The following is a 15,578-nucleotide window of genomic DNA, read 5'->3' as shown; positions in this document are numbered from 1 at the left end:
CGCTTTAAACAAAACACTGAGCTAAAATACTAAACACACAAAAATATTAAGACAGCATAAAGAAAGCTGTCAGGATATAAACCATGCAGATTGAACTGACTTTCTTTCATGGCTTTCCAGTAAATATGGATTTTTATCAGGCTGCATAAATAAATTACTTTTCAGAATTTAAAGAAACCCGCAGAAATTATCCCAGACATACAAAAGTATGTAGGTTCAAGTGAAGAGCTAGACTTTGAAATAATATTAGAGAATTAAAATAGTAAAATTGGCTTTTGTTTCCATGAGAGAGTGAATACAGAATATGTTCACAACCTGCCCCCCACCCAGCTAGCCATTCTGACTTGTCCTAACAAGGACATGGGATTTTTGGTTTGTTTCAGGAGGGGCTGGTGAGGGTTTCCACATAAGAGGTCAGCTCCAAACAAGTTGATATGTCTTAAGAACACAACATGAAGTCAATTGGAGATGATAGATTGGATTCCTGAAGAAAAAAATATCATCTTAGTAGACCACTAGACTAAAGCAAGTTTTCCAAGTCCTAGTACTATGGTAATACTTCTTGCAGTCTGAGTAGTAGGTAGTTTATGGGAATATAGGTAAGCTTTTGTTTCTGGTCCTTTGGGCTCCTCTTGAGACACTACATGGAAGTGCTTTTGAAAAGGTCTGCTAAGTTTTTAGTAGCTTCAATTTGTCAAACACTGTAAAACAACTTTCTTCTGCTGCAAAATCACTTCTAGCCTTTCCCTAACCTCTCCCCTGCAAAAAAGTTCATTCTGTCAGTGGTTGTGTTGTATCCAGCTGTTTCCCCTTCTCCCACCTTGTCCATACAACAGTTGTTACATAGCTGTTTATCAGATTTGGAAAGCCATGCACTCAAAACTGATTAATTTCACCCTGTTTATTAATTCATCAACTCCACAAATTGGCCAGCTACCAATCTCAAGTATCTCTTTATTTTTTGAGAAATTTTGCCTTTCCAAATTCTTTGGAGAAAGTAGGTAAGAATTTTGCTCCAAATGATAAGATTACTGTGCATCCTCCTGTATCTTCAAGCAAATGGGCAGAAATAAGTAGCAGCATATTTTTCACAAGACAGGGAAAGAACTACTCCATAAACAACTGAGATGAGTCTAGTGCAGTGCTCCTTTGGTATATAAGGTTTAAAGCAAACAGTGCAATGCACATTCAATGCCACAGTCTTTCAGTGTGCTAATGACAATAATTATCATTGTGACAACCATAATGATGTGCCTGCCTTCAGCTAGCTAAAGTGAATATTACTGAAATACAATGCAGTTGAGAAATCCTAATCCATAAATTTTGTTTCCCATGCGAAGTTTATGTATTTCCCAGAGTTATTTTCATCTCTGCTTACAGGGGTAAAGTCAGAATGGAATTAGAAAGGGAAATGCAACTCGGGGATCTGCTGTTGCCGCTCTGATTTATGTTCGTGCTGCTACTGTAAAGGAGCTGCTGCAGTTTAGGGAATCTGTTACTTGGAAATGGACATTATATCATTTTCTTAAAACGAAAGACGTCTGTTCTTCAAGGAGTGATTGTACCAAGTTACACTAACCCTTAACACTGGGAGGAGAGACTTCCTGGCAAGCATCCCGTTGCTGGCAATGGGACTCGCTGCTGCTACTAACTTCAAGAGAGGCTAAATTAAACCACACTTTATTTGTGAGGAGACCTGCCCTGACTGTGTGGCTATGTGTTGTATTTGTATGTTGTGGTGTATGAGATCAGATATTGCCTATAAGGACTTTTTCGTGTACCAGCTGTCTTTAGTGGATTAGGCAAACTGTTGTTCAGAAGAAGACAGTTTAATTTGTATGCAATACAGTAGTTTTACTTGGCTTTTGCTTTAACACTGAATACATCCTCTGTGTTTGATGCTGGCTTTAAACACCATCAATTTTGTGCTGTCTCTTCACATCACAGATTTTAAGGAATAGTTACAAGTAGTCATCACATCTCACTTCAGCTTTGTATTAGAAAATACTTTTATTTTAAGTTTTGGTGTGGGTTGTGTTTCTGTTGGTTTGGGATTTTTTTAAAGTAATTTTAACCCTTATAATCTTGCATCTTTTCAGGCAAATAAATTATTTATATATAGCAGCTTGCTTTTAGTTATTTAATTTTTTCCCCCTTTTTAAGCTGCAGTGAAACCCTTGTCTCCTGTAGAACCATTGAAGCTACTAAATAATGTGGAATCACATATGAATTCAGATACAGAAAAGCAGGACTGCAGCCAAAGTTGTGATAAATCTGAAGAAAAAGACTCTAATCCAGAAGTGAATGCTGCTGATAAAAGCAGGACAGAATATTTTTATGAAGATCCTGAGAGAGAGAAAAACAAAGACAGAACTGCAGATAAAGATGTTTCTACAGGGGCTGAAGAAAGAATGTATTATCAGTGCGAAGGGGATGCTGAAGAACTCAAGCCGAGCAATGTGGATGCAGTAGAGGCTTCACAGCCTCCCTTTAAAGATGCATTACATTCAAAAATCAAGGATAGGCTGGCCCAGCTCCACATATCAACAGATTTTAACTTCACATCTGGTCTGGCTGCACAAGTTGCTGCCAGGTCTTTCACTTTTACTACAATGCAGGAGGAGACTTTTGGAGATGATGGGGAGGAGGAGGAGGAGGAGGAGGAGGAAGAAACGACACAGGAGAATGAAGACCTTGTGGAGAACTGTGAAAATGAAGAGAGAGGCTCTGAAAGTGAAGCAAAAGTATAAGTCTGAGCTGAAAAAAACTAAAGTGGGGGGTTGAAGCTGAAAATACTGGATGGAGGAAAAAAAAAGGAGACCTAAATATAATACATCATATTCCCTAAGACTGATACACTAAATAGGACTTCTAAGTATATTGAAAATTTGCAGGTAAGAGAAGTTTAGGCTGCATCCAAGAAATAGACGGCTGTTCCCTTTATAAAATCCTAGTGATGGGGAATTTACCTTTGTGGTTTTTGTTTTATTTATTTATATTATGACATATTTTAGTTGTTTCTAAAAAGGAAAAACAATGTTTTGATTTACAACAGACTCCATTTTTTTTGCTCTCTGATTCTTTTGTCGTGGTATCAATGTTTGTTCCAACAAAAAAAGTCAGGACGTTTCTTTTGGAAGAACTTGAACTACTCCCTGTGATCTTCCTCCACCACTTTTGTTTCACTTCTTGTGTCTGCAGTGTGTTGGCTAAGCCACGATAGGCATTTGTGATTCTGCGACTAGTGTGGTACCCAACTAAAATGTAGATTTTTTAATAAAAAGTTGAAAGAGCTAGTATTTGATGTGTCCTGGGGTATGGGGCTGAAATAGTATAAAGTTATTCATGCTTCATATCAAAGTTTATTTAGAATTTTATGAAGGGTTAATAAATGATTTCTGTAAGTTGTAATTCATGTTAGAGAAATATGTTGCAAGTAAATTTTAGGGAAGGTTATAAGCACATCAGTAGAAAGTACTGTAGACAGCTAGAAGCTATATGTTGGATTGACAGAGATGAGAAGTAAACACTTATTTATTAAGCCAGCTATTAATTGTTTGTTAACCTTTTGTAAACTGAACCTTAATGTAATTGTTTGATTTGATATAATGATCGATTGTACATTTTTGCTTATGTCCTGAAGTAATTTTCTTAAAGGAAATTACCTGAGAGCTTAACAATATGCAGTATTTTGCTTGAACACCATACTTGCTTTTCACTAATGTTCTTTCACTTTTCCTTAGATCACAACTTTAACCTGTGGGATTAAGAATCCATGAGAGAACTACAGTTGTGTATTTTGTTTCTTGTCACTTAGTTAACTGATGATGAAGTCTGGATGTTTGGTATGAGGTTATGCAAGTTGTTTTTTCTCTGTGGTGTTAGAAGGAGCAGGAAACTGATGCTCACCTCACAGGGGAGCTGGTTAATGGTTTCACTGTCCTCTCTTCCTTTTGCTTTCTGACACAAAATGAAGTAAAGCTCCCCTGTCTCTAATGGCGAGAGCACCACTTCTTGGTGTGGAATACTCTACTTGGACCCAGATACACTTCCAGGACCTGCATCAGTTACTTAGACTGTTTATTGAGTTTTGCAGATTCTATTGAGTAAAGGGCTTTTTAGATGCTGGTAGTGCAGAGCAATATCTTTCCTAGGATGATGTCATGGAAAGTGGGGAAGGTAATGTGAGTCAGCAGATTAGGGTGGAACTTGATGGTATGTCAGAAAACAAGTGTTTTCTTTCAACTCCCTGGCCTGTATTAGTGATTTTGCATGAACACTGTGAAATATGTGGACTTCTTCACAGATTGTAAAGAGAGAAATATCATTTGATAGAGAAGGGAGTATGACTTAGAGTGTTCTTTCACTGTATAATGCCTGTCTTCTTCCTCACACACAGGTTTTGGGAAGAGAACATTTTGCTGTTTTTCATTGACCAGTAACACTGTGTTCTGTGTCCTTGGTTTTGTGTGACTGGAAGCTGAGTGGTTGATGTCTTGATGAGGTTGTAGAAAAAAAATCAGATGTTTTTCATAGTGTATTCAGAAGATAAGATTCCTCTTAGTGGTAGAGTATATTCTTCTGTAACTAAAGATTAGGCTAAGATGATGAAACACTTCTATTTTCTCTGTGGTAAGCAATTTTTTTTACCAAGTCTACAACAGCTGCTTTGGATAGATTGTGTTTGAAGCATTGTCCATGCTTCTGAAGAAGTCTTCCTCATTCTTGACTTGAGATCCTTGAGTTCACAAAGTGCCCAGATATTTTTTTGTTCTTAGCTAATTGTTCTGACAGTCTAAATGTATCTTCCATTAATATTTTTCATTTTCTCATGATCTCATGTTGTGTATCCCAGAAACAGTACTCCTGACCTTTTTCTATGGGATCCAAATCATACAGTGTGTATGGCTATGATACCAACCTGGAAATATGACCAGATTTAGGATATTAACTATCACTGTGCTCACAGTTTCAGTAGTAGCCTGAGTTGCATCGGTATTAGAATTGGCGACAGATCTCACATTTATAAAAGCAGCTATCTCTTTATTCCTTTGCTGCAGTCCTTAGTAAAAATCCTGGAGGATCTACTTTGGTGGCTCACTTGAGGCCTAGATTTATTATGTACTGGTCTTGGTAATGAAACTGGCCTAAAATTACCCATCCATCATGAGTTGTTTATTTTCATCCAGCAAATGTGACAACATGAGGTTTTGTTGCCATGTTATAAACCAGTTCATGAGTCCACCTGGGTGAAAAATTGACCCTTTTTAAGCCTTTTTGCTTTTCACCATTCTTATTGTAGTGATGCAGTAGCAGCAGTTACCTCCAGACAGCTGTATCAGCACATACTGTGTTGCTGGCCTGAGACTCAGGATTGCCCACATTTACATTATTGGCAAAGATAGTGTAGTATGAAATTACAGCCTTGACATTAGACGATGATCAAACGATAACTTTTTGGAGGAAATCCTGATCCTACTTTGAACAAATAAATTTTCTACAAGCAATTTAACTGATTTCCATGGTCTTACTTAATGCAGTCTTAGAAGTTGCCCATATGAACACCTGGACTCACTTGTTTTCTCTGCCTCTCATCACCTCTGTGTAAAACAGCCATCAGGTCATTTATTTTGAGCTATTTAATATTCTCCCTGAAGAAGAATATTGCTAACAGTGTACAGCACACGAAGCCTGACTTCTCTTGATGTGATAACCAGGTTCCATCTATGTATGTCATACACTATGTTATGATCCAGACTTCCTCATTATTATGTCATTTGAAATGAGTGTATATACATACTGTAGGTTCCTTCACGAACCTGACAGACTTCTTGGCATAATTTATTGCTGCCTTTAAAATAATGTTTATGAACACACCGAAGTGTGCATTAGCTTTAATGAGTTGTCTTAATATATTGAGCATGTTAAGGTCTGAGGGCTGTTCTGTGTTCTTTGGCTCATTACCCAAGATAGGGATTTTTGTGGAAACAGAACATTGCTTCCTAGAGCTTTGTAACATTTTGAAACATTTAGCAGGAAGTCCATACTAAATTGTGAGTTACAACGAAGAATATCAGCAGCCAATCCCTTGAGAAGAGCAGAGCTATAGCATTTCCAACTAGTAGTTCTGTGAAGTAAAGAAACAAGTAATTATATAGGGTTAAATAATTTCTTCTCTTTCTGTCCTTCTTGGAAAGCACTCCAAAGGCAGTATTTGTTTCTTGGATTGGATTGCAGTCTAACACTACATCTTTTTATATTGCTTCACTTTACAGCTAAAGGTCTAGGTAAAGGCTTAAATCTAGGCAAAGATCTGTGATAAGAAAGTAACTTGTCCCTTTTGTTAAGTCTATGTATTCATGACAGAAATTAAATGGTTGTGTCATGGAAGCAAATGTAGAGAGTTGCAGATAAATAGAGCATCTTTCAAATGCAATTAAATGTGCCTCTGTGAACTACAGGCAAGATTTGCAAATACAAAGGCTTCTGCCGTCAGTCATAGAAATTAAAGTTTTACTCCCGCCAGAGGATTGCTGGACATGACTGATACTTAGATTTCTAAATGCAAGATTGAATATGGTAGAGTAGCCAGTTTTACTGAGATTTCAGATTTTGTCCCAAGCACACCTGTCTCCGTGTGAATGTTTGTTACAATATTGGAAATTTTATGTTCTATCAGAAGTGCAAAATTTGCAACTTTCTAATTAATTTGTTTGGTAATAAAACCCCAGTTATATGGTGGACTGTGTGGAGTTGTTTGCCCACACTGAATTTTGTAATCTTATAGGTTATCCCTTTCTTTTTTACCTTTTCTTTTAACAAACAAGAGGGCAAGTACACTAAACTGCCCTTGTCCTTTAAACTATTTTGTGAAGGGCAGCTGTTGTTCTGCAAGTGGCTTGTTCCCAGGGCTAATTGCTTTTTTAGAATCAACAGGTTTCATGCTATCTCATCTGAAAAAGCAAGCAGAGTGTGAGAATGGCACTTGGTCAGTGTAAAGGGCCAAGCTGCTCTGGGATCTTGTCTGTGACAGGGACTAAGCAGATGCTCAGAGAAGACTATTGTGTAGTGATACTTCTCCAGGCTATTCCTCAGCAATTTGTGGCTCAGGGACTTCTTGACCCAGTGGTGATGGAAGTCAGCTTAACGGGTTCCAGTGGAATCCTTTTCCATAGATTTGCTCAGCCTCGTGTTTGGTCACTTATTCCCCGTTCCAGTGCCAGTATGTGGTCATCTTTACATCATCGTTACAATCTTGTACTCACAAGATTTGTCAATAAACTTTTTTTGATGTTCCACTTTCCTCAGTCCTTCTGCAGAGGTCATGTTTTCTGCCTTTTGTTTGCTTTCCTTAGAAATCTCTCCAGTTTTGGATGTATAATGACCAAAGTGTGGTGCAGTATTCCAGACTAACCTCAGCAGTAGAGAGTAATAATCACCTCCCATAAAACACCAAACCTTTCAAATATGTTTGAGTCCATATAGAAAGAAAAATCTTTTCAGATCTTTTAGCCCTAGGTATTAGGATGGCAAATGAAAATATTTGGTCTGATGGAGGAGAAATATTTATTCACTGTCAGCGGGATTTGGCCGGACAATGTTTTTCTTTGCTAACAAAACAAAAAGTTGTTAAAACAAAATGATCTCCCGACAGCTGCCACCTGGTCTAACACAAACTAAAAATGCCAAACAACACTTGTTGAAATTTCAGCTTGACTTTTCAGAGCCTTTTTGGTCTCTGATGAATCAACATGTATTCCAAAATATATTATCACACAAGAAGCATGGTAGTGGATATAGGGATATCAGAGATCAAACCAAAGGTCTCTGTGGCTAATTTAAAAATACTTGGTGGCGTGTTTTATTCATTTTCTCACTATATTTAATTCCCTCCTGTATATGTGTTTATTTTGCCACCTTGGATTTTAAATGCTAAAAAATACATTTGATTTATTCAACTTGGAAAATTGTGCAGAAATCAGATAAGAGGTAATGGTAGTGTAAGTGTGACAGGACACAGTCATAGCTAGGGGTGAAATCTACCTCTCATGAACTTTGCTTTGTAGATGAATAAAGCAATCTGACTTGAGCTACAACTGGATATGAAACTGTTCTTGATGTGCTGCCTGCCCTTTCACACTGCTGTGGCTCAGGTTAATGGCAGCTTATCAGAACAACTTGGCTCAACAGGGTGAGTGCACTGTTAGCCCATGTTACACTTTCTGAATTGAACACAGGATTCTGAAAAAGTGACTACAATTTAGAAGACAAAGAGAAAGTGTCTCTATTACAAAGCGGCTTATTGTAAAAGGGTTGAATGGGACCAAAAGTTGAATACTTTCATGTGATCAGAATATTTTGGCTTTTGTACCTTCTCAGCTTAAAATCTTAAAGGCCTAATGGACAGTTTGCTTTAGGGGATGCCGTTCTTCTTTGACAGCTTAAATCACTTCATGGTCATGAAATCCCAGTCCCTCCTCTAGGCTGGCTTTTGTAACTACTCAATGATTTATGATATGGATAGGAGGATAGGACTGGAAGTGCATCCATGCTTTAACTTGCAGCTGGCTTCCTCAATCCTAATGAGGATGATGCCACTCATTATTTTCCTCACTCATTTTGATTCCTTTTGTTATTTTTGTTTTTGAATCTTAGGCTGCCCAAGACCATTTGTGTCTTATTCCCCAAAGTTTCTAGGAACTGTTTATGATACTGCCAATAAAACTGAAATTATTGTGCATGTTTTTTTCTACTTACTTGTTTCACCCTTCTGGACCCTCTGATACCCATGGTCCTCTCTCTTTACCACCCCTCTTAAGAGGTTCAGATTTTAAAATAAGATACAAATTCTTTTTACATGTATTTGTAACAGGAATAACTAGATCTAGAGTTGTGTACTGACTTTCTCACCTGAGAACTGAAGTAGAAGGCAGGCATCATAATGGGGAGCACACAGTCAAAACAGAAACAGTGATGTAAAGCAGCTCAAAAAATTATACCACACTCTTGGTGTATATTGGCTCTTATAAGTAATTCTGGCTTACTGAAAAACATTTCAAAGCATTTTAAAAATAACTGCAATTTTAATACAAGGTCCCAAAATAAAGTGCCATTAGTTGGCTTGATTTGTGCTCAGATCTTAATATTTAAAGATTGCTTCCTGACCTTCTCCAGCTGCATAGATGAAAACTAAAAATAATCTCGGATTTCCAAAAGAGAGTGACCAATCCTTTCCGTTACTTTGTGCTATTAAAGAAAGGTCCATTCCTAAACAAACAAAAAGAGAAACGTCAGTGCTTAATATCTTCAGTAGCTGTTACTGACAGAGAACCATGCATTTGATCTCAGTAGAAACACCATAAGTGTAGGCTATTTATAATGTTTGATATCTGTGTTTTAATAATAATAATAATAGTAATAATAATAATAATAATAGACTTTAACTGTATTATGGGATAAAAGCCAGAAATCTACAAACTGTCCTGTAGATCTTTCATCCAAAGGCACAGCTGGTGAAATTTAAACAAGTTCATGTTGGCTGTTCCTGCACTGCTCAGTATGACATTGTAGTCCAAGTTTTTCATGTCCATGGGTGTTCATGGGTGGTCTGCAGGCACCTGTGTGCTTGAGGTCTGCAAAGCTTGCAGTGATCACAGAACAGTGCTGAGTGAAACCTAAATAGGAACAGGATGCTTCACAAGCATTTTGGGTTTATTGTCTGTCTTCCTCTATTGCAGCATCCATGCCGTATGCAATCCTACTCATTAACTTTTTCCTTCCCACCTTTCCTTTTCATAAGCCACGCAAATCAATTGGGGAGGATTTTATAGTTTGTTTCTCACCTACAGGACTATCTGTAATGCACCAGGTAAGTTATCCCCAACAGAAACTTAAACATTAGTGGCCAAAGTGCAAGGGCTGGAGAAGCTCTTCTGGTTTGATCACTTCTGCAAAGGTTTCTCCTGAGGTGGGTGACCACCGGAGTACTCAGTTAGGTGCAATGACTCTGCAGGAGTCTTTCAAAGCTCCAGTTTGTACTAGGTCTGTCCTTTTCTCTGATTGTCTCTCTCTTCCCTCTTAGCTGCCTTCAGCTGTTCCCCAGTATTCTGTTGCCAGCTGCTGAGGAATTTGGCCACTTTTTTCCTTCATTTCTGAGGCCTTTGTCTAAACTTTATGAACTGATAGGCTAGAGGGAATCCCCACCAAGGTGCTGCTGTGCATTCTTAGTCAGAAACTCACAAATAGAAGAGTTCTTAGGGCTGGTGCAATGTCTGTCCTGACATTCCTTCCAGGAAGTTTTGACCTACATTTCAACCTGCCTTCCTATTTCTTCCTGGACTTCAGAACATTCACCCTCAGGAATTTCCTTCCCTCCTTAATAATTATGAGATGGCAGTGCTTCCTCAGTAAGACTGACCCTCGAACTCATGTTCCTCTTTACATGAGCCTGATTGTTCTTTCCCACAGGAGCATGGCACAGTCATGGCTGAGTCTGCCTTCACCTAAACAAGCTTGCTGCTTTCAGCAGTAGGGACTGAACATGTACTCTCCAGCTGTTAGGCCCATGTACTTTGGCTGCACAGCTGCCTGATCTTGAGCTGGGACTAGCAGTTGTGCTTAAACCCTTCCCACTGGTAAAGAGCATGTGTTTTTAGAATACAAGTATTACTAAATCTCCCTGAATTGAACCATTTTGAATTTCTATTGAGGAGCATAAACAAATTATTTCTTAATTTGAGGGGTTTGAATAAGCTTCATAACTATATATATGTGTGTGTATATACACACGCACACCCCTTCATGATGTAAATGTGTATTGCCAGGTATCCCACTGCAAGGCTTTTCTAGCAAAGAGGTGGTATTTTTCTCATATCAAACTATCCAGTTACTTACTTGAAAGGTAAACAAAAACTTAATTCTTGCTATCCAAAGGCAAAAGAATTGTATTCTACCAAGCAGACTGTGTGGAAGCATTTCAAACCTGATTTTACATTTTTATTAGAAGAGCTGCTTCACTTTGTTTTCATGTATCAAGGCATTGTACCCAAGCGGCTGTGAGTGCTTGTATGCCCATTTGCCCTGTCTTAAACATGTAAACAAATACATGTTCTTCAACATCTCCTGTCTGCTAAGTCTTAGCATTTCCAAAAATATGGCCTAAAGGCAGCATAGACTGCCAAGGAACCACAGGGAAGGGAAAGAAAATAATCTCAATAAGCTGCTGCTTAATTGGCTAATAAATGAGAGCTAAAATGTAAGAGGAAATGTTCAGAAAAACAAACTGCAGCAAGAGACTTGTGGCAGGACTACAGAGGGAAAACACATGATACATTCTGAAGTTTGCAGACATTGGGAAGGATCCACAATTTCTTGTCCATGTGGAGACAGGAAACGCTCACCAGACTGGTAGTCTTCAGCAGCTTTTGAAAAAAGAACATCTATTTTATCCATGTTTCATTTCCACAGAAAGATTTGATGCTGCTGTCTCAAGCTGTGTATAATCAATCTCTGCATCTCTTCCTTTAAGTTCTGTGTGAAGTCAGTGTCCTTCCTTCCACTGCACTGAAAACCCATGTGCTTCAGCTCTGTGGAGCCTCCCCTGCACCTGCCCTGTCAGTTGCTGATGCTGCTTTAAACAGTTCATTCAATCAGCGTCAAGGAGGTTTAGATCAGCAGGTCCTTAAAGCAGGTATGAAGCCTGGGGGCTGGCTGTGCTAGGGCTCCAAGAACTCCAGTTCTGGGTTGGATGTAGAGAGTAGCAGGAAGACATTCCTAGATACTGACCTTTTGTTGTGATAGGGTTTCCTACCTATAGTATTTTCCCAAATTTTGTTTCTCTTTTTTGTACTTTCATTTACCTCCATTTTTTTCCCCATGGATATGAATCAGGACCTAAAGTCTTTTTTACATCTTTAATCATGTACATCACCAAAATTATTTTTAAGCCATTTTAAAATTTGTGCCTGGGTTTCCCCAGTTTCTGAAGTAATTTTCTCAACTGTAATGCTAACCACTTTTAAAGTCTTTTTGGTCGCTTCAGCATATTTCTTTAGCATCTGTAATAAAATCTGCCTCACTAATACCTGTACTGTTTTTTCTCTTTATTCTGTATCCCCAACAGTTGCCTAGGTGTAGTGGATGTGGCTTATCCATCCTCCAGTTAGTAATGATTTAATGGAATAGAGAATGCTTATACAGAGATGCAAAAATGCTGTATGAGCACTTTGCTTGGTTTTTTATACAGAATTTTATTTATAATTCCACTTTGATCCTGAAGATCAAATTAATTTTAAGCAATCCTGGCAAGAGTTTCTGCAGTATTTTTTGCTGACTTCTTTGTACAAGCACTTTAGTAATGAGCACTGGTTACTCTTTTCTGAATAGATGATGACTGAAGAAAATAATGTTTTTCTACATGTCATATGCTTCCTATTGTACCATCCCATCATCCTTCAGAGACCTCTGTGCTGTGGCAACTGTTGGCAAAACCCCTTTTAGCATAAGCTAAATGCTGGTGTAGGTGGGACTTTAGGAAAAAAATAATGTGTCAGTTGAGGACACTGGTAGCAGGTAGATCTTTATCAAGGACCAGGGCTTAGGTGCTCTGCAGGAGATGTTCTACTCGTGTGTGACTCCTAAGAGACAGACTTCCTTTCTAGGCTTCGAAAATGCCAAATGAGCGGCAACAGGACAGAGTGGCTCCTTTTATCTGGAACTTTTCGGTTCCCTGGTAATGCTTAGACTTTTGTATCAGAACTTACCAAAAGCTGTGTTCTGCTGCTGTTAGGAGCTGTGGCTGAAGCACACTTCCTCCTGTAAACATTTCCCTTACTTGGTTTTAGGGTTTTAGCTATTGACCACTCTTCCCACTTAGGTATGACCAACTCTCACCTAATTCACATCCCCAGGAAAGCAGGCTCAGAAGGTTACTGGGAAGAAGGGAAATAATTTGATCATGAAAAGAAAGAGGTGAGGCAGGAATAGTTTTTCTTATTTTTTGAATCTTGCTGCCAAATTGGTGCATAATTCATTGTGCAAAAGGTTTTGCTTACTGTTTGCTGTTTTCAGGTTTGTGTGTTTGTTTTCATATTGAATACTGAACAGAACCTATTGCTGCTGTTAGAAGGAGATTTGTGTCTACCAAAAAGGAATCCATAATGTTTTCCTTTACTCGGAGATTTCTTGAATGCTAAATTGCCTGTGTGCATACTTCATAATGTACCATATGCAAATATTCTTCAGGAATTGATACTACCACTTCAGTCAATATTTTCTATGTCAGAACTGTATGTTTCCTATACTGCCAAGAATGTATATATATCTATGAAGACTTAAGATTGTATCTTTTTGAGCAAGCCTCTTTCTTCAACCATCTGAAACTTTCTTCCTGTTTCTCAAGTTTTCTGCTACTTTATTAGACTCCTGTGTTATATTGTGTACTTTTTGTATCAGTTGTATGGCTGTATTTCTTCTTTCTCTCATTAAAACCTGTTCTTCTCATCCTTCTACTGTTCTGCTTCATATTGGAAGTACATCATATCAAGTAACCTGATCTAGTGTAGTGGGTCAGCCTGAGGTGGATCCAGACCAGTCCTAAAAAGCCAATCATTCAGACTTCTATTACATTGTTCCACTGATCCCAACATGTAATCAGCTTTATTTTATTAAGCTTAATTTTGCAGCATAGTCTGTACTTTTATAATATAGCAAATAAGTAACCTGGAATGGGGCTCCCAAAGGTATAAACAAATGCACAAGACACAAAAAATGTACTGAGTCATGAAGCCCGTAAGTCTTATGGATGGTTGTTTCTGCTTACATTTGCTAAGATATTGGTGGGCTTCCTGAGGGAAGCAAATTTTGAGGAGAGATTTGGAAGACGATTCCAAGGGCTATTTTTTCCTAGAAATATGGCCATCAACTTAAATCAGTCAGTTATCTGTGCCATCTCCATGCTTAATTCGTCTTACAGGTAAATGAAGAGTGAAAAAATGAATGCAGGTTATGGCATGTTTGCTTACTTCCATTAAAGAAACAGCTGATTTACAAACAAGAAAATGCCATCTGACAAGAAATCACTCTATGAACAGATAGAGAAATTTATAGTGCTTTTTTTATCCTCCCAGTGAAAAGAAAATTTTTCAGTGTTTCACTGATGCTAATTCCTTTTTCAGCAGTGCAGGATCTTCCCTAACCTGGAGCTCTCAATACAATTGTATTCAGGAGGAAAGAGTTCAAAGGTCCTGTCAAGTGGGACCAAGGCTTTAAAAGAAAGGAAGTGAACAGATCATGCACATGCACCTGTGTGTTGAGTATCCAGCATTTTTTGAGGCTGGGAGACCATCTGGCAAGATGGGAAAATACCAAAAGCTTCTCTCAGAAATTTAAGGATGAAGTTAATCTCATTTCAGCACCAATCTTTATAATTATTGTAGAGTATGTGGAATTAGCTATGTCACCTAGCCTTGGTTTTCACACAGACTCTTCATCACCCTCTCCTTCATTAAAACTACTCCTGTGCCACAGTTGCACCTATGCATGAAAGAACCCCATGGAATGTCCCAGTCCATTTAAGGATTTCTTGTCATGGTGTTGTGGTAGCAAGAAGCAGAAACACACATGTAGAATAACCATGCTGGTTCTGACCACACCTCACATGGGTTATATGTAGGTTTATATTAGGCAAATGCCTGTCTGTGCAACTGCACACATTTGCCATTTGCTTCTTAAGTTGCATTTAGGGATGATGCCACAGTGGAAAATACTAAGGTAAATTCTACTGCAGAGAAGAACTAGCACAGGGAATTCTACACGCCAGTGTAGTCTTTTCAATCACTCACAGAAGTGTTTGCAAAAACACCCAGCCTAAAGCTGATCTGTCCAGACTTCAATCAAGAACACTTGACTTGAAGAGAAAGTATGATAGGCCTGTAATTAATGCGTTTGAAAATGCTACTGTTAATTATCTGTTACATTTAATCCCTGACTTCTCTACCACTCCAATAATTGTTTTGTGGCACATGAAGTGACAAGCTTTCTTCAGAGATGAATGGACTACAACTATAATATATGCCACTGTTTGATATAAGTGAAATACATTGTTTTGTTAAGTTAAAAAGAAGTCAAAGAAAGAGACTTTCCATGACCTGTCTAAGCTAGCTGAGAGCAGTTAGCAAAAGACTGCTCAATTAACTTTGGCCTATAGTCCGTGTTCCTCTTTGTTGTCACTGTTATAACCTGCTTCTTAGCTATTAACAGTGGCTTAATAGATCATAATCATCATTGCCTGCATGATGCATTGGTTAAATCAAGAGTGGAAAACAGTGACCTTGCATTCATTCCAGGCACTCAGAAGTTTCAGTTTGATTACTGGCTTGCATCAGCTTTAAATTGAAAATAATTATATGGTTCCCAAAAGCCATGTAGTAAATAAATTGCAGAAGTTGCAATTACTTCCTTTTCCTGCCTGTCTTTATTTCTGCTTTGAAAACTTCTATGAGATAGCCAACTGTTGCAGCACATGCTTTAGCTCCTGGGAATGCTCCCTCCAGGAGCTGTATGCTCAGTATGAGGATGTG

At 38.3% G+C, this 15,578-nt stretch overlaps 1 protein-coding gene across 5 annotated transcripts in view; it reads left to right on the top strand.

The window, feature by feature from the left end:
- VEZT (vezatin, adherens junctions transmembrane protein) overlaps positions 1 to 13,500 on the top strand; it is a 59,017-nt gene extending 45,517 nt beyond the window's left edge. For 3 of the 5 annotated variants that reach the window (XM_033059073.1, XM_033059072.1, XM_033059074.2), the window contains one exon: positions 2,164 to 13,500. In XM_033059073.1, the coding sequence (XP_032914964.1) occupies positions 2,164 to 2,750 (587 nt within the window). In that variant the 3' untranslated portion in view covers positions 2,751 to 13,500. The other 2 variants (XM_033059076.2, XM_033059075.2) reach the window with 1 other exon arrangement.
- The last annotated feature ends 2,078 nt before the right edge of the window (positions 13,501 to 15,578 follow it).

This window comes from Catharus ustulatus, chromosome 4 (assembly GCF_009819885.2).
Source record: "Catharus ustulatus isolate bCatUst1 chromosome 4, bCatUst1.pri.v2, whole genome shotgun sequence".
NCBI lineage: Eukaryota > Metazoa > Chordata > Aves > Passeriformes > Turdidae > Catharus > Catharus ustulatus.
This window is presented reverse-complemented; position numbering and strand designations above follow the sequence as displayed.